The 20,442-nt window shown below is 37.4% G+C and overlaps 2 protein-coding genes across 3 annotated transcripts in view; both read right to left on the bottom strand.

The window, feature by feature from the left end:
• Positions 1–20,442, bottom strand: part of thnsl1 (threonine synthase like 1) — a 258,025-nt gene that overhangs the window by 203,808 nt on the left and 33,775 nt on the right. The gene's annotated exons all lie outside the window — the stretch shown is intronic.
• The window catches only part of gpr158a (G protein-coupled receptor 158a), a 78,963-nt gene that overhangs the window by 39,395 nt on the left and 19,126 nt on the right, over positions 1–20,442 (bottom strand). For both annotated transcript variants that reach the window (XM_087789238.1, XM_087789239.1), the window contains exons 2-3: positions 19,234–19,339; positions 4,399–4,501 (exon numbers count right to left, since the gene is read on the bottom strand). In XM_087789238.1, coding sequence (XP_087645364.1) covers positions 4,399–4,501; positions 19,234–19,339 — 209 coding nt within the window. The remainder of the gene's footprint in view (positions 1–4,398; positions 4,502–19,233; positions 19,340–20,442) is intronic.

Below are 20,442 nucleotides of genomic sequence, written 5' to 3'. Positions count from 1 at the left end.
CAATACACGGTTAAAAATGCATACAGATTTAAAAACTGTTAATGGCCAAGACAACATTTTGAGACAAACACAGGAGTCCCAGAAAATGAGGGTAAAAGCCTGCACAAATACAAAGGTCTTAAGATGTTTCTTGAAGGAGTCAGTCGCGCCTGACCACTAATAGCTCTAAAAGTAAGATGTAGATGAAGAGTTTTAAGGTTCAGTGGAATGTAAGTTCTCCTACTAGAGCAGGTCAGAATTCTCGCTGCAGAGTTTTGTGTTAACTGCAGGAGAGACAGCTACTTCTTGTTTGGACATAAAAATTAACTGTTTCAATAGTCCAAACGAGAAGACACAAATGCATTGATTATAAACTCCAGATCATGTTGTGACCTTTTTCCTAAATTTACAGATTTTTCTCAGTTGAAGGAAACAGTTTCAGTCAGTTTTTTGCAGTGTTGAACTAGAGACATGTGTTTGTCAAACACAACACCCAAAAAAAAAAAGGCAGGCCAGGCGATAGGGGGAGAAAGTACTGAATAAACAACAATGTCCATTTTGAAGCGGTTCTGAAGGAGTGTGTCATATTGTTGTGTATGTAACAGTGTCAGGGGACCAGGGCTGTAGTTTTCTTTAAGCCTTAAGACCAATAGTGTCAGGAGCGGGATTGACATCATGAGGCCAATAGTAGTATAGCTAATGTGAGTCCAGGGAAACCTGAGGTAAAGACGTACAGCTGGTGTTTGTGTGGAAGACTGAGCGCACAGTGCACTTCCTAGAGTGAAGAAAGAGAGTGAAAGAGAGTGTTGGTGTGTGTTTCTATGGTGGATTTGGAATTTTCTAACTGCAAATTTTAAGAGGGCTTTACCTGAAAGGTAAACTCCAAACATATGACATCGTTTCAATGGATAAAACCCTCAGAACTCCTGATGTTTAACTGGAAACAAATGTGCACCAAAATGGCATTATCATGATAATCTTGTCCAATCGTAATAGCAGTGTTTAGCGGGATAATTTTATAGAATGAAGGGGAAAGAGGGCTAAATGAATATTGAGATACAATTGAAGGAGAGGAAGTGTCTCAATGACAAAGGGAGAGAGTTTCCTGAGTGTCCATAAATCTTTATCCAGCTCTGACCTTACAAGGATTTCATTGACATTGTGTCAACATCACGAAGACCGATCTATATGTGCGAACATGAAGAGTCAACAGGACTGCCACGGTTTCTGCCGCCGGAATATCGCGGAAGGATGATGAGTTTGTCCGAGCCACATAACCCAGAAAACTGTTTTCCACACAAAGAGCGACAGGACGACACAAAGGTCCCTGAGACTGGAGTATGATGTCAGATTCTGTGTTGACAGTTTTGAAACTTCACTAGTGATGCAATTGGGTATTCTATCCATAGCTAAGTCTCTTGGGCTCATCATAACTATATCTTGCTATGTCCGCCCCAGGAATGTAAAGATGGTTAAGACATTTTTACAATTTCCCAGTTATATTATTCCAACAAAATAATGAGTCCATACAACTACAAATACTATATACTTGAGTATTCACTGCAATATTTTTTATTAACATTTAAAGACATATGTTCACGAACACAGTTTCTGTGTGTGACACTTCCTTTCTTTACCAATGGAAGTTTGCCCCTTTTGTTATCTCAGGGTCAAGGTGACCCAAAAAACAAATATGTTTGTGGTAACGCTTGTGTTATCTAAGGGTCTGGGTGAACGACCTCCACCACTGCATATGTATTTATGGAAGTAAGGGAGTAGTGATGGGCTGATGAAGCTTCATGAAACAGCGTCATCATGTTTAAAGGTCAATAGGTGGAACCATTAGTTTTAAAATGATGTGATGTGTTAATAGAACAGTTGTTCAAAACTAAGGAAAATAGTACAGAGACTGCCATCTAGTGGACTCTGAAAATAATGACACTGCTTCATGAAGCTTCATCAGACTGTCACTACCAGGGAGGTTGTTCACCTTGACCCAGAGACAACACAAGGGATACTTCAAACACATTTGTTTTCTGGCCTTTGGCCCCCCTTGACCCTGAGATGACATAAGGCTTAATTTAATAAGTACATTGAAATATGGTTGTTTTGAAAGGAAGCCCGAGCAATTGCAGTTCTCTTATTCCCCCTGGTTGTAGTTTTTAATGCCTTCTTCACAAAACCTTGGGCTTCAGGAAGCGGCAGCAGCACCAAAGAAGATAGAACAGATTAAATTCTCACTCCATTTACTGTTTACTACGAGAATAATTGCATTGCCATGAAGTGTCTCACTTGTTAACAATACAAAAGAAAATCATTTTTTTCTCTTTTCATAAACTTTAGAATCCATCATCCATTGTGTTAACTGGTTAGCCCAGGTCAACAGTCTGAACTTTCTTCATCTAATAATACAACAGACCTTTTCAGGTCACTAGTAAGACCTCACCAATGGAGATGGGTTGATGAAGCTTCATGAAGCAGTGTACTTTCAGAGCCCACTAGATGGCACTGCATCAGCTCTCCAAGCCATTTCTGAGAACAGCTATTCTAGAAAAACCTCACATCATTTTTGAACTGATTGTGCCACCAACTAATATCTTTACTCACCCATAAGATTAGTGGCCCTTAGGTAGATAACTGCGCCTCAAGAAAAAACGATCATGAATGGAATTGATGTAGCATGAAGGGAAAACAGATACAATAGCAGGATAAAGTGACAACCCATCCAGGCTGGGGTAAAGTGAGGTGAAAGCCAATCAAAACCACCCGAGAAGACGAAGCCGGTGGACGTAACTGGTTTGTATACAGACCACCGGGACGGTTGCCCATGTGGCCAGTTAGATAACAAACGTTGGACTTGTGCTGTTGCGGAGGATTTATTGGAAACAGCCATTGTCTAAGAGATTTGTGGGGATTTTGCCTTTAAAAAGAAACTGGCCTAGTTTTCAGAAAGCTTTGACTCCGCACATCATTGATCTCTCTGAAAGGAACGCTTATATCCGTAGCGATGACTCATAATGTTTGCTCATGGCGGTTGGTTAGCTGACGATCAGTTACTGGTCAAATACGCGTGTGTTCATTATCCAGAGCGGAGGACAGAGAAAGAGAAGCAAGTGAGCCAGATTTCACCGCAAGAAGAATGAAAACTGTGGATTACTGGGTGTGTTTTTGTCACTGTGGTGGTCTTTTGTGAGGGACCAATCATGAGTTTCAAGTGAGTCGGGAGAGAACATTACAACAGAATCTGGAGAAAGTGAGGTTAGTGAAGCGAGATGGAAGGTGACGATGTGGAAGAGAACTGAGGACTTAAGGTGAGAACCATCGAGGTCTCAGTCTGAAGAACTTTTTAATTAACTCACAGCAGACAGGATAACGGTGCGATGTCAATTTCCATTAAACCCTATTTCCCATCTCTGTCCTGATAAGCCTCTCGAAGTAACTTCTCTTTTTTTTAGTGATCCAGCATCTGAGGTGAAACTTTTCATCTGTTGCTGAACTAAAACAAAAGTCTGAGGTTGCTGAAAAAAGCTAATTTTAATATAATAGTTTGAGATAAAGTTTATTGTTGTGTATCAGCCAGTTTCCACCACAGTAATGTTTCAGTAGCTTTTATCCCATATCTTTATCTATTTTTATGTTTCAATGTGTCAGTATCTTTTGATACAGTCCTCTTTTTTTGGAGTCAGGTTTTTTCTCATTCTAAGCTTGCTTTGACATCTCTTTTTTTACTATGTTCTTAATTTTAATATAATAATAATTGATAGTTCATTTTATAGTAAATTTCAAGTTAATCCATTAATTAAATTCATGAAAGTTTCCCTTTTTTTTTAATTTTTAAAATTATTTTTTTCTTCCTCATTCCAATACAACCATGACCACCAAATCATCATATTTATATATTTATATATAACAAGAAAAAGAAATACTGAAAACCGTTAAATAGATCAGTTATTATTTCAGAAAAATACGCACTATACACACAAGCAATTGGTTGATGAAACAGCTAAGGTATCAGGATACAGTGTCTTCATTATAAAAGACGACTAGATGTCATTCTCTGCTAAATAATATTTAACTCTGATCTACAAAATCAATAAACCTGGCATCATTTTCCAACAGAGAGTGCCATCTAGTGGCTTTCAAAATGAAGACACTGTATCATGATACCTCGTCAACAGTTTCATGAGGCTTCATCAATCCATCACTAATACACGCCACAAGAGTTGACTTATGGGGGAAGTACTGGTCAGGCCTGTTGTTATAGTAGCTTAATAGATAGATAATCACAGCAAGACAGGCATGGGTTCGACCCCAGCTAGTGTGTGAGTGATTGGTTGTCTGTCTTGTCGTGATCTGGGAGAGACAGTGGGGCATGTCGCTTTCTTCCTCTCACACGCATTGAACTTCCGTGCGACTTACTTGTGACTCCGTTGACAGCGAGTCGGTTCGGGTGGTAGAAACCTTTCTTGCAGTGACACTTGTACTTGTCCAGCACAAATCCGTGACCTCGCAGAGGCAAACACTGCAAACACAACGGTAGGACATCACATTATTAGTAGATACAATTCTGATTAAACATTTTAAAATCTGCACAATCAGTTACCATATATATATAGACAAGTGGCAACGATTAACACAGTTTGCCTAGATTTACATTTTATTTTTTATGGCAAAATAAGCAGTTACAAGCAGTTACAATTTAACAGCAATAAAACGTAGAACATATACCAATGAATATAAAAGCACACACAGATAAGTTAGTGTGATTGAGTTTAAAAGTCACAGCAACGGCAGAACTTTTGTCATGGTTTCTAAGGGTGTATTACCCACTCTTGCAAGTTTTTGCAAGATATTTTTTCTTTTCTCTTCCTGGTGATGTAGAATTTCTAAAGTTCTGTTTGATTCCCTCAATGCGATCAATGAGGACATTTTTTTTTGTTTTTTGTAAATATCACCATAACTGTTTAATTGTAATTGTGTGGTGAATGTTGTATTTAAATGTCTTTGATAATAAAAAAAAAAAGTAATATTGTTTGTATAGAATATAGAGTATATCAGGGGAAAAAAACATAAAACACAAATGTTTTTCTTCCTCGCCTCGATTTTAAAACATGTTAATAACTCTAAGATAACAATAAACAAACTGTACCCCCTATGAATGCAAATTGTAAGTTGATGAAAGCTGAGAAAAGCTGCAGATTTATGCCACTTCGCTAAGTCAATAAACACAGAGGACGTTTGTGTCGCAGCCAAATGGCCACAAGATGAAACAAAAAAAAGCCACAGAATCCCTAGATATTGCACGCATAGGAGAAGAAAAATGTCACGAAACAAGAAAGATTAATTGTTATAACAGTCAAGATTAATAACAAATAAGTAATAATTAAACCCTAAAGTTATCTGATTAGAAAGCCATCTCTGCTTACACTCAATCATGTAAGTGGCCAAAGTTTATTGATGAGCAAATAGACTGACCTGCTATGAATTAAGTTGAACTTCAAGTGAACTGCAAGTAAAGAAAGAGGGATGCATTACATAATCGTCCAGGCTGAAATTGGCCCCACGTACATTTGGGTGGAGCCGAATAAAAGTGTCAAGCACAAACATTAAGAACTTTAAAAACCAACGTTCTTCTTCAGATGAAGTCTGGCTTCAGTGGTAGAGTCGACCCACTCGTTTTTTCACACGTTTTTCTGAATTTGGACAAACAACTGCAGGTTTCACTGACGAGCAAACACAATTATTGTGGACAAATGTTCTCCTATTTGCTTTTTTTAATTCCATCAAAGAAGTGGAGTCGAGGGGCAGCCGTTCTGTCTAGTTTGCCAAATGAAGCCAATATTTAAAATCTAAATTAAGAACAGGTTAATTAATAGACGAGGTCATTCTATCTCGGCTTTAATTACATTTTCCCTCGCAGAAGACGAGTCCCGACCAGAATAGAAAGACTCTGAAGTGGATGAGACTTGTGAGATCTGAAGGCCAGAGGCGGCGTCTATAAATGTGACAAGCCGAGGCTCTTCATAGAAAACTGGATATAAGTGGCCTCTATTTCCTCAGTGAATGCACTTAGAGTCAGAGCCTTCAGTGGAGGCCGTGGAGAGAAACTGAACAGCTCCAGGTAATTACCAGAGCCCTCGCACAAGTCTGACTCCAGAGTCCAAAGACACTTTAAAAAGGGCAACAGTGAAGAATCTCAGATGACGGTTTGAAAAACTGCTCTACAGATTCATAAGCCCGTGTTATTCACGCTTCTGGTCCTCAAATATCAACTTGTATCTCATAACATCGAGTTCATGTTTCCACAAATGATCTCCATTTGGTTTGAAAATACAAAACTCCAAATATATATAACGGGCACCAAAAGTCATTGAAACCTCCTTGTTTTAAGACTTTGCTTGAACTGAATCAATGCTTGGTATTATTTGAAAAAAAAAAATACAATGTAATGTATCAACTGTAACAACCAACTAAAAGAACTACTATCACGCAAGCTCTGTCAAAGATAACTAGCCACATGCTAGCTTATAGGAGGGAGGTTGCCAAGTTTGTTATGTTTATGCAACATTGAGCTTGTTTTAAACATGGTTAAAACAAAAAAAACATTTTTAATGAATGACATTGTTCGCTTTTATACTCAACTTAGGTTGGGTTTCGGAATTTTTTTTTGATTTTGTTGAGCAGGTGTTATGTCTATTTTCGGTTGGATCTGGCAACCCTTCTAGGAAGGAAAAGTGTAGTCCCTTTTCATGGTGTCCCACTTTCTGATAGATGCTCGATATTGTGGACTACAACCTGAGTCAAGTCCTGATTTTCTTTTACAACTTTTTAATTTCCTCATTGCTGATGGTTTTCTGATGGTCACATAAATTACGGCATCCTGTGAAGAGCTACCCAGGGCAAAATATCACACCCCTGTACATTTGTCAAAGGGCTCCCGACCAACTGCACCTCTACCCCCTAAGTCCAGTTTGTTTGTGTTTTTAATATCTCATATCATTCAGACAACACAGATTTCGATCCACATGGATGTAAAAGCCCCCTGAGGAAGAGTCTTGACACGGTGGTAAAAATCTTCCATTTGTTCTTGGAAAGTCCCGATTGGAAAAAAAAAAGAAAATTGTTCTTTCAGTCCCTTCCCAAAGCTAGAGACCACAAGGGATGCGTATCAAAACTAACAGTACCTTTAGAATAAAACACAGATCCAACTTTTCCAACAATAGTTTATATAAGAATCGATGTTGTTAAAATAACAAACATTGGTTCACATTTCTAATGACCACTTGTGAAAGAATAATGTATCACTTTGTATTGTAGCTTCACAGGTACAATATCCAAAGTCTTAGCTATGTCTCACTGACTCGTGAACCAAACCTCAATTTACTCCTCCACCTGGGGCAGGATCTCCTTCCTCTTGGAATTCAGGACATAACATTCCATTAATTGAGGAACCATAGAGAAGCTGGTTATCATATCAACAACAACAACAAAAAAGATTTTGAATTAGTATTAGGATTTTGAGTCATCGGACCCATCCACAAATGTTTTAACATTTAAAATCCTTTTAAAAATAAAACATCTAAAATATTCTGGCTGGAGAATCAATAGTACAAACCTTTATTATTGTTATTTTTAAATAAATATGTAGCAGGTTCACTAAAGGCTTCCGGTCATATTTGTGGTCGGTCGTTCACAGCTGTGACTCAGTCAGTGTTGATGATTTAAAACGATGGGACGTAGAGCACGGATGACTGAACGCTCTATATTTAGAATATTCCACTATAATAAACGCCATCATTATATCATGGGAGCCCTGAAGACAACATGTTGGGCTGCTGTTCGCAGCGAGGCAAACACCGACGGTGACCCACTTCTTCATGTATGACATCTGCCGTTGATTAAGTTGGATCATTATCTCCTGCAGCAAAACGATCGGCTAAAGAGCGCCAGGAGTCACGTCGATTAATTTGCTGCAAATAATATCATTTGGAATTGATGTGACTTGACTGTGACAGCATTTGATGAGAACACAGTGACAGATGCAATGAAGCTGCAACAATTTGAAGATGTGTGCGAGTCTCACCGAATAGCGGGTGAAAATGGCGTCGTGTGACTCAACTGCTGCACAGCGAGATGTTCAAGGACTAAACCGAATCTGTGAGACTTCGGTTCAGAACTACAACTCATATGCAGGTCTGTAATGTAGGTCAGAAGGACTCATTCGGATGTGTGGGATTCAGATGCAAGAAGTATGACAGTACATCGAGTCTGATCCAATTACAGCCTAGAGCCGTGGTTGGAAATTAAAAATCCTCAGGGGCCACATTTTATACATTTAGAATGTTTTGAGGGGCAATTAAACAAAAATAAAGTGGTGAAAAGTAAAAAATCAAGTAGTCAAATCAAGCTGAATATGCAATAAATAAATAAATTATTATCATATTATAATCTTTAAAACCCTTTTTCTTAAAAGCTCATGAAAGTACATTTTTTTTATCAATTTTTTTTTTTTATTCACTTTTTAAATCAGCAATCAATACTCAAATAAATGACAAAAGCAAAGGACAAACATATTTAACAAAACCCCTATATTCTAATTTGGAGACTATTAATGAATCATAGAAAAACACATTTTAATACAAATATTTATTTATATATTGTTAGTTTCGACCCTTGACCTCACAAAGGCTACATAATTACAGTCAAAGGGCCAAGTCAGCACTAGAAGCTCAGAGGGACTCACTCAAATGTGTGGGATTTACTCTTTCCATGTCTTTTCGTCGAACGAGTTTGGCATCTATGACTCATGGCTACAACCCACAATCAAAGGGACTCACTCAGGTGTATAGGATTTGGAAAATACTTGTGTCTGCGAATTCCAGTTACAGACTCATAGAACCTCACTATGAGGTATGGAAAACCAGGAGTCATCGTTGCGAGTCATTGAATGAGTCGGATCCAAATCCTAGTGATGGGCTGATGTAGCTTCAGTGTCATGTTGTTTAGAGGTCAGTAGGTGGCGCCATCAGTTTAAAAATGATGTGATGTTTCATTAGAACAGTTGTTTAAAACAAAGGAAAATAGTGCAGAGACCGCCATCTAGTGGGCTCTAAAATAATGACAATGCTTCATGAAACTTCATCAGACCTTCACTTCCGAATCCCATCAGCCAACTGCAGTAACACTTTTAAGTTGAATCATGAGTTCAAACAATTCCTCCATTCAAAGGTGCTCATGAAGAATGAACAAAATCATCAGTATAAAGGAGGATTTATGACATAATTGCGAGGAAAAAGAAGCACCAATGACATTAGTTAAAAGCCCAAATAAAAATATATGTCAATAAATAGTAAAAATTTCCAAATAAACAACAGGATTATTGTTGAAGAATGTTGCAATTTCTGTGTACATACACGTGTATTTACTTATACACTCAAAAATGATTTATTAGACATTCAATTACTTATGTATTTTGTTATTACAATATTTATCTGTTCATGGATTTATACATTTATTTATTCCCGTTTTTCTACTTTTTGTCTTTAATTTCCTTCGACATTTTGCCGACATCGTGTCATTTATTAATTGATAGATTTGTCTTATTTATAAATATGTCATTCATGGTCATTGGTAGTCCAGAATCAAAAGACACGATTCACGTGTGATTTTAATTGCGATCGTAATCCCGACGTCAAAGGCAGCACAGTCGCCTCTCAGTGACACCCAGCGAAGGAATTAAAAGCCGTTAATTGATACAGAGGCCACGGCATCTTTCCACCTGACCAAGAAAACCGGGATGAAGCCGGATCCCGCCGGCTAATTAGGATCTGCCGAGGACCCGGGCCGCCTCCTTGAAGTGAGCCGGAACTCTTCCGGGTCCAGCTCCGAGCCCAATCAAGCGCTAATAGGCCTCTGTAGATGTAATGATCCTTCAGAGCGCAACATAAACCCAAAGGAAAGCTTATCATCCAGTAATTACACGTGGAACTAAAGAACGGACCGAGGCAGCAGAAAACTTGGATGGGAGGCAATTTGCGTGCAACGTTGCCAGTGTTTGCATGTGTGATGCGGATTGGCGGCGCGGGGTCGCCGGGGAAATTAGACGATCGTCACAAGATCACAAAGAAAGATGAGATGGTTTCCGTACATGCTTGCCAAACACTAGGATGTTTAAAAAAAATGTCTCTTGACATGAGCTGAAAAAACATGTGACGACAGTTCACGTCCAATTAAATTCTTCTTCCCAGTTTATTTCCTTATTTTTAGAAGACCAGCTCGTCATAAGATCAACAACGTCGGATAGTTAGACTTAACCAGCAAAGTCAGTGGGTTTTCCATGTGTTCAACTAACTGTACAAGAATGAGTCCCAGGGACTCACTCAGATTAGTGGGACTCGGATGTGACAAGGGTTATGTTGACAAAAACATCAGTGGTAGATACTTAGCCCTAATTAATGTCCTATAAAAAACAAGAAATCAAAAGGGACTATAGTGTGAAATGATTTTCCAGGTGTTGGATTCAGGGTTTGTCTCACAACTTGGGTAACTGGGGATTCAACCGATTAACTTGAGTCATTCATACGTGGGATTTCTGTCAGTTCTACAGATTGGAAATAACTATCAAATAATTTGAGTCACAGGGACCGACTGGTGTTAACGTTGGTCGAGCTGCCGTGGGCCAACAGAGTAGTTTCCTGTCTACCTCCTAGAATTTTAGTATTACATACTTATTTCAAAAACTTCTTTTATTATTTATCCAAAATAAAGAATACTTTAGGGGTGTGTTAGGTTGTGTAAACCAAAATTAAAATCGAGAAACTTAACCTTGTTATTAAAATTCAGTTGTAGCGGCTCTTCAGTGCTGGCAGGATAAAGAAAAAATTATTAAAATTCAAACCCCAAATAAATAAAATAAATAAAAAAGGTGACATCAAATCAAATCAAAATGTATTTATTGTTAAAAAATAAGTAAATATTTAAAATAAGCAACGAAATTATGGAATAGAATAGAAATGACCAAATCATATGTAAAAATATAGAATAAACATTGTGTTTTTATATCAGTGTTGTAATTTGATACGTCTTGAACTTATCTAAGAAGGAAAAATGATGCCTTTATATTTTTTAAAAAAAAGATAAAATTTACTATTTAAATTTTGATATTTTTACATTTTGTTTAAACATATAGCATCATGCAAATATTGAAAATAACACCTGTTAAGATTATAAAATTAAAAATTAAAGTTATAAAATAAAAAAAACTTTGATTCAATTAGATTAGTGTATAGTATTATCAGTACTATACTATACACTCCAGGTCAAACCTACAGTACACAGTCAGGGGAGACTTTTGGCCCTCATACTGTATTCATGCCACCCTCATGAGTTCACAGTGAAACTAGAAAACAAGTCATATAAAAAAGTTACAGCTTACATTTTGAACTGGTTTATAACTTATGTTTGTGTTTTTTTGAATAAAATGAAATCGATTGAAAAACAATATTGATTTCTGTACAATTATATATTTTTATATCTTTTATTTTACTCAATATAAAATAATGGGGCCCTTCAAAAAAGTCACCTGACCACCCCTGCACTATAATTTGGCTTTGACCAGAACATCACACACGCGGACAAAGTTCTGGACAGTTCTGTTGGCGCTCAGAGCCACTCAAACATCCCGCTGTGCCTTTAAATGAGGTCAACGAGCCGGAGCTTTTGGACCGCGAGGCCAAACGTTGGTTCTGTTCCTTCAGATAAATACGCTCTCATCCTGAGGGAGCTTAACATCGCTGTCTGACCCCAGACCAGTAAACACATCCATCTTCGCAGGGCTGGGATATTGCTCTCATGATCATCCCGTAATAACTGTCTCACACACGCACGTGCACGTGCACTCACCCTACAAATGGGGACAATGAAAGCTGAAAACTAAGTTTTCCAACGGCCTCTTCTCGGCCTCCAGGGATCTTCTCTCTTCACCTCGCAGCACTGGAGTCTCATAATCACTGCAGCTTCACTGCTTTCACCACGACCTCTGACCCCAGCAGATGACCAGAAGACCTCAGCTGCAGTGTGTGGGCTTAAATTTGCATGAACACACACATCAAATACCACCTCAGAATCAATCAAAGTCAGCTCAAACTTGTTCTGCTGTACATATCGTGAGTTCTTTTAGATGATGATTTAAATCTTGAGGACGGGCTGTTCAATATGTTCAGGGGCCACATTATATGCTGTTGTCAGGGGCCGATGTAGATATGCAAAAGCAAATTTATTGAGGGGAAAAATAATAGAGAAAAAACATTAAATTGTGTCAAATAAATACGTATGAACGGTGTGACTAAATAATTTTCTATAAAGTAGTAAACTGTCTATTTGTGTAAATGAGTTTGCTATATAAATACACTTTAAAACAAAAATATTTTTATGATTCTAAAATGATATATCATATGTATATAAGATACAAAACAGTTACATAAAAAGACAAATTGAGAGGAAACAAAACATTTGTTGTTAAATTAAAATTTATTAAAAGATTTAATAAAATTAGAAATTGGAGGGAAATATTTTAAAAATGATTATTTATTAGTTTTGTTAATAAATAGATAGACTAGCTCTAAACAAATGTTTTAAGAATGTTCTAACTCATGACATATCTATATATTTATTTTTCAATTATTTCAAGTTTTTTATAGAAATACAATGAAATAATATGAAATAACCACAGCCCACAGCATTTAATTGAATTCATATGACAGATAATGGGGCCCTTTAAGAAACACACTTGAACATCCCTGCTATATGTTTGAATGTTAAAACATTACCTAAGATGATTTAATGATTTAACACTATATCAGGGTCAAGGTGACCCGGAGGCCCTGGCTTACAGAAATACATATGCAATGGTGGAGGTCATTCCCCTTGACCTAGAGACAACCCAAGGGATACCTCAAACACATTTGTTTTGGGGCCTGTGGGTCACCTTGATCCAGGGACAAGGGTCTCAGGCGCAAGGGTTAATAGAATTGGGGGAAATTATAGTGAAATAATTTTTCATTATTTCTGTTAATAAACCGTTTTCATTTGTCAAGTATTAACTCACAGGAGAAGAAACATGGAATGCCTTAAAGCAGTGTTTTTGCAAGTACAATGACACAGCTATGGACTGACCTGAACACAACTCTTCTAAAGACCTGGTCACTGAGCCACTTGTGCACTTAAACAGAGATCTTTAGCAGCACAGCGGAGATGTTGTACCTACAAAAGAGAGCCGGTTCAAAGACTCCGTCACTTTTCCCCGGGACTGCGACAGAAGACGTTTCAACAGAAAGTAGCGCTGCGTCTTTGTTGTCTATTTCGGTCCTTTTCGCGAGCGGCTGCACTCGTTTCCCATCCAATCTCCTGGGTCTCCAGATAAATGTTACCTCTGCATTCGTTTCCAACCCTCTGTGGGCCGACTGTTTGCTTTCTGCTATGGTTTACGGCGCTCGGAGACTGCAGCCGCCAGCAGCCCTGTTCAAAGTCTTTCCGTGTAAATGTCGAGTTACGCGGCGCCAATTAGAAGACGGGCTGAACGGAAGCGTCCTGTGATCTGAGGGCCAAACAAAACCTGGACCTGCATCCAGACGCCCAGAGGCGAACTTCAGGAGAGAAGAGCAAGTTCCAGGAGCTACGATGTGGTTTCTTCAATCTTTTATTTCCACACATATGTAGCGAAAGCTTTTGATGACCACGTGTTGTTTTTTGAGACATGTGCTCTGCATTTCAATTCATAGCAGTATTGCCTGCATTCTCTTCTTCACTACCTTCATCTCTGACACTATCTTTCAGAGCCACAACTCAACAAAATCCTTTTTGTTTGTTCTTACTTTACCAGCATTAACTTAAACTTCCAACTCTTTCCGAATAAATCATTGCTGTGTGATTGTTTGGCACTTCTTCCTATATAAAGTTGTTTAAAAATCTTAAATCTCTGGACATAAATGATGATTTGAATGCACACAAAACTGGAGAATATTTGAACTTCAACTTTAGCCCCAAATTAAAATGTAAAGATTACCCTCAACTACAGGTTCTATGAAGGTGAATGTTTCCTGTTTTAAAAATAAAGATAAAATGGGCAAGGTGAACAAGACCGTTATATATATTTTAAAAAAAAAGATTTAAACACAAGTGGGCTTTTTTTTTCTGTATTCCAAAACCAACACCTTTACTTTTTATTAGGATTTAGATGTTCTACTTCATATATCAAAAGGAAAACTACCTCAAAAGTAAAAAAAAAAAAAAAATCTCTGATATGCTGCAATATTTTTTTAAGTGAGGTTAGTTAGCAGTTTTTGATACCCCTCTGTATTCTAGTGCCTCCAGGTCAAATCCAATACTTGGACGAAAATTCAATACTTATTACTAATTTGCTTTAATACTCTTGACTCAAATTATTTGATGCTCACTTTACGGGTTTGGATTTTAAATGGAAAATGGATGATGGGTAACGTTCTTTTCTCTGGTTAGAGAATAGATTTATTTCAGATCACCTCCTGACCTTTGTTCCTCCAGTCACACCCACCGGTAAACTATTCCTCTCCGACAGAAGAACTCTTTACATCCGTCTCTCTCGCTGATCTCCTGACTCATCCCGGTCCGCCACCGGTACTTCCTCCTAATCGCAGCTTTGGTGCGATCGCAGCAAGTAATTAGCGGTTGCTCAGTTCTCCGACACACGAGCCTTCGTGGTTAATTAAGACGCTTTAAAGCTCCTATCTGAACCCCAAACCAGATCAGGGCGAGGATTTGTTAGGACTTTAGGGATTTCCCACAACTCACAATGTCCTGTATTTCGTACAGCGAGGGAATTCCCCCTGAAAAAAAAAAGACTATATTTATCTGCAGTTCTGCCAGAAGATGAAGTGCAAAGCATCTCTGTTGAATGAGTGAAGAGGGAATACCAGAGCGGGGGAAGCAGAGACGGGAGCGAGAGGACGGCTAATGGGAGCCGAACCGCACAGAGACTCACAAAGTTGCACAACTCTGGGGGAACACACAAGACTGAAGCACCTCAGGAGTCTCCTGGGTCGACGCCTCACATGTGGATGAGTCTAATGATACGAGGAGAAGATATATAATTGCACATCAAGCTTTTGAATTTTCTCCTTAAGATTGGATTTATTAATTGTACTCATATTTACACAATTGTTTTACTAAACAGTTTATTAAAAAAAACTAAAACTGAATTCTCTTCTTATTAATTGCCTTTGACCTCCCGATTCTTCCAAAATAGATTTTAATCAATTTCCACAAAAAGGGATGGAAATAGGAGAATAACTTCTCTTCCATCATTCTTCCTTACCAAAAAACAAAAGGAACTGAAATTCTGTAAATCTCCCTTAATTGTTACGTTACACATATGACTTCAATTTCATTAAAATTTGATTTATATTTGAATCTTCATTTGGGGTCTTTTGCCCCCTTTCCCCTCACCTGATGTTGCTCCCCTGTTGAACCATCACTGAGAGGTCAGAAGTCTACATGGTACTTTTCAAGCTATTTTCTTTTCTTTATAAATTAAATGTACTTTTCTCTTGGTGGTCTTCGGCTCCAGCTCCGCTTGTTTCAAACCAACAAAAGGAGCTTTTGACAATGTCATTCAGTAGGTAATAAATATGGTTCGAAATTAATCAAAATTGGACATATTTGAATTTTCATAGGGTTCTTCTTCCCCCTCGTGCCCCGTTTTCCTCGACCTGATGGAGTTGCCCTCCCGTCGAATAAATGTTTTTCATTTTATTTTATTTTTATTTTTATTTTTATTTTTATTTTTATTTTTATTTTATTTTTATTTTTATTTTTATTTTTATTTTTATTTTTATTTTTATTTTTATTTATTTTTATTTTTATTTTTATTTTTATTTTTATTTTTATTTTTATTTTTATTTTTATTTTTGTTTTTATTTTTATTTTTATTTTTATTATTATGGAGCATCTTAGATATGCTTACCTAGTATCTTAAAATAATTAATAAAATAATAATAATGAATAAAAATAACCACAGATAAAGATGCCAAAATAAGCCTCTTTTGAATGCTAAAACAAGTTCCTAAATTTAGAAATACATTGTGTGAATTTTCAGCTGCATCTTTTGTAGCATTATACAGAAATAACGAAAAGGTTTCTCTCCTTGCACTGAAAGTTTAATAAAAATCGAATCAAATACTTTCAGGTCTTCACAATTGAAAAAAGACGGTCTTCAGATGAGCTCAGGATTGTGCTGTTATTGTGATTCTCAATAATCACACACGCCTCTTTGTATTCCGCCTCCTCTGTTCGGATCGTGAGTCAGTCATCCGTACGTTGGCTCAGAGTTTGCAGCGCCGGCTCGCTCGGCTAGACAAACAGCACCTTGAGTGGCAGAATGTGCGGCGAGTCCACAAGCCCGACTGTCCAGAACCGCCGCGTTTTGTCAAATTTCAATCGCTGGAATGGAGGCACTTAGCAGAGCAGAAAGACGGATCCACGGATGGAGAGAATATTTGAGAGAGGAAGAGAGCAAACTACTCAAGTGTGTCTTCTGGCAAAATCCTCTTTTATTGATCAAGAATTAACACAAGAGGATGTTCGAGACAGAACACTCATTACTGAGCCCAAACATGACAAGGTCAGGATGAAGGCATCTTCAATGCAGTCTCCACCGGAGAGCCCGGATTGTTGCTGCTCATCTGGTGACAACGTCTATCATATCCATGCACGCTTCAAGCCAGGAGTGTCTGTCATTGACTGTCCACGGAGGAGTGGAGGTACTCAGACAAAAAGAGGGATTAATTATTCAAGGAGACTCACTGCAATCCATTACATCACATGCATTATGCAGCAGCTCTTCAGGAATCATTGGCTGCTAACGGCAGGAATGCGACAGGTAAAGACGCACCGGGGCATCGGCTGCCAGGTGAACAAGATAAAAGGCAGAAGAGCTAAACCCATTACTATCTGCTTTGAAAGAAAATAAAGTTGTGTGTGTGTGTGTGACGAGTACCTGGAGTGGCACCGTAGCGCCTAACATGGGGTCCACAGATTACCTGGAGCAAATATTATTTTATATTACCAACAGAATCGAGCATGAACACAAGTCCACGGATTACAATTGAAACAACGTCAACTTGAACTTCAAAATGAAGTTATTATATAATTGATAGCGACTAGAAGATGTTTGGGGTCAGTTTCTCTGTAATAAATATGGTAAGGTATTGGAGTAAAAGGAGCAAAATGCTTGTTCAATAGTATACCGGTCGTAATCGTCATACTCTTTTAAATAAGATTATTTTCAAACACATTTTCTATATACATACATATTTTAAGAATTCCCCCTAACTCTGATTTTAACCTGAAACAAAAACCCTATCCTGTGACCAATTTGAACCTAGGGTTGGGCATTGTATTGTTTTAAAATTATCTTTATTTATAAATAATATATAGTAATTCGATTGCACATAACAACACAGTTTGTTGATCATCCTGAATCAAACTCTACCCTTAACCTTCGAACCTAACCCTTAACTAAAAGTATTTGTTTAACAAAAAAAAAATCACTAATTTCACACTCGCCTTCATGTCGACTGAGGGTTGGGATCATTTTTCTGTTTCTTTTTAGAGTTATAGACAAAAAGGTTTGTTCATTTTAATGTAGCGACTGGAGCTCAGTTCAATTCGTCTCCATCTTCATCCAAAAAGACGCTTATAAACATCCATAACCCTCCATACTGCTCTTCTGTAACGTCCATCTTGAATTGAAGCCTCAACCAGAAGAATTGTTCACAAAAGTCTATGTATTTAAAGTTTGTTTGTAGCAGGAGCTCCAGGTCTCTCAGCTCCAGCTCTGGGTCTCCACATCGAAAGTGAAGTGTCAGTGCTTATGTGCAAGATTTACGCTGATGGCCTGAGATCTTCTGTTACAAACTAACTTCAAATATACAGTTTTCTTCAGAACAATTTCTCAGTTCCAGGCTTAGATGCAAAAGGCGGACATTATAGCCGAGCAGTATGGAGGTATTTTGATGTTTTTAACTGAGCTCCAGTCGCTACATTCAAATGAACATACAATTTTTGCCTAAAACTCTAGAAAAGAAAAGATTACAACAGAGTAAATAATATTAACCATCAGATGAGGGTGAGTAGAAAATAAGTGAAGTTTGAATTTTAAGCCTTTTTTTTGCGTTCAAATCAAACGGGATTCAGCAACTCTTGCATGAAAAAACAAACTATGGTGATGTGGTGAAAGCAGAATTGTAGCTCTTTATCCAATTTAGAAAAAAGCGAGAATACAAAAATATATTTGGACGCTGCCATCTCTTGATCCAATTCTTCGAGTTTCTTTCTTTTTTTACTTGATGAACTGTCCTTCTCTGCTTATGACTCTGGCCTCAAACATTATTCAATGCATTCCTTACGAATTTTATTTCGTCATGTTATTACAACATACATTTCTAACTGACGTATACAAATGTGCACCTTTTTAATCCTTCATTAAAGATCCTGTGGCCACTAAGATTAGAAAACTAAAAATGGAAAGAAGAAATCTTCATCTTAACACAGGAAGCTGCAAAAATGAGTTCATAGAGAGGGGGTGAGCAAATAAAGGATTGTTTTAGAAAAACACATTTGAGCACATATTTCAGAGTGTTTTAGATAGAAAGTTGCATTTATTGAGAGTTGTTTTCTATGTTTAAGTCTCACTTGAAATATGCATGAATAATTATTAGTATTTCAAAACCTTCCACAAAAAACGTTCATTTTTACTGTAAATATGTCAAATCATCTCAGTTTAGTTGTTTATTTTGGAGTTTTTATGCTATAAAGTTGAAATAAATATTAAATTGATACCCACTTAAGTAGAAGAGGTTTTCAATCAAGATACAATATAGAAAATGATATTTAAAAAGTCTATCTCCCATCTCCAGGTGACATTAATGAAAAATCCTCCTCATTATTGATTATTGATCATTTGGTAAATGCTCAGCAGACCTTTAAATAAAATTAAAGCATTTGATTGAGGATTTAAAAATCCATCAGATTCATCACGCACGATGACTTTCTTCACGTGTGTGTTTTGTTAAGACTCCTGTAATAGATCCATTAAAGAAGAATCACATCAGCATTCATCAGCGGCTCTACAGATTGACCACTCGGCGGACGAGCGTCCGAGTGTGTGTGCGTTACACTTCCGAGCCGATCAATCTCCTGTCTCCGGAGCAGCGCACTCACCTCCATGGTGGTCAGGTTGCAACGATGAGTTCCAGCAAACCAGCCATCAGAGGAGCACTGGTCGATATCAACATCCTGTAGATTGACGTCCACCAGCACCACGCCCCTGAAAGACAAGGAAGCAACGGTCAAGTGAGGCGATGGAAAGGAGGGAAGGAAAGATGGAGGAGGGAAGAGACGTTCACAGCAACTTGGTGACACTACACACACTAGTTCGTATTCAGAACCCACTAGAATCAAAGTAGGCAACAAACTATCAATGTGTTTTTTAATGTAGCCATAAGCACAGAAATCCAGCTAAATTAAGTAGTGTAAAAATTAGACTAAAATCTACCAACCAGTCCTCAGTTCACCACCAAACTACATACATGAAGCAAAATAAAATAAAAAAAATTCATTATTGTAGTTCATCTTAATGTATGGGTGTGAAAAAGCTGAACAAAATACTTGAAAAATAATAAAATAAATAATAATAGAATAACTGGGTCGACCGAGAAACCAAAAAATGAAAATGATCATATGCTATATTTATTTATACTATACGTTTTTTATTTGTATATTGTCATTTATTATTCCTTCCACTACCCTCTTTAGTAGTCGTTTTTTTCTGTATTAAAGAAAAGTAAAAAAACAACTTGGAAAAAAACACAACTTGATTTTTCAACTTTATAAAATGATGACAAATATGAAATGAAATGAATGAGACAGCCTTTAATTATTTGCCATTTTCACAATAAAGTGATTCATATTTTCTCCCAGTGTCTGGTGTTTTTTTCTCTGCTGTGACAGAACTTGAGACATTACCTAAACTGAAACTGAACTACTATTTATTTAGGATGTTTTTTTTAGTAGGACTAGCCTTATTATTCAAATTATTATAAAAATTAAATTGCTCTCTATTTGAAAAATGTTTTCCAAACACACTCTCAGTCTCACTCCTCTCAGTGAACTTATCCGGGTGCATTTTAAATGAATACATTTATTTTTAAATTCTTAGCCTAGTTATATTACTAGGCTCATGGTGACCCTCCTGCTTGACTGACTGAACCTCACTAGACGTCCAGCAGCACCAACCTTTAACCAAGTCAAGAAAGAACATTTCAATGGTTGAGTTGTGTTGTACATGTCTTGTATCTGTCCTTCAACACACACCATGAACGCACCAACACAAACATATAACTTTGAAAATAAGATTCGTCGTCCTGCAGT

The sequence above is a fragment of the Callionymus lyra genome, chromosome 4 (assembly GCF_982586985.1).
Source record: "Callionymus lyra chromosome 4, fCalLyr1.hap1.1, whole genome shotgun sequence".
In the NCBI taxonomy this organism is placed as follows: domain Eukaryota; kingdom Metazoa; phylum Chordata; class Actinopteri; order Syngnathiformes; family Callionymidae; genus Callionymus; species Callionymus lyra.
The sequence above is the reverse complement of the archived record's forward strand: the minus strand, read 5'-3'. Positions and strand labels throughout refer to the sequence as shown.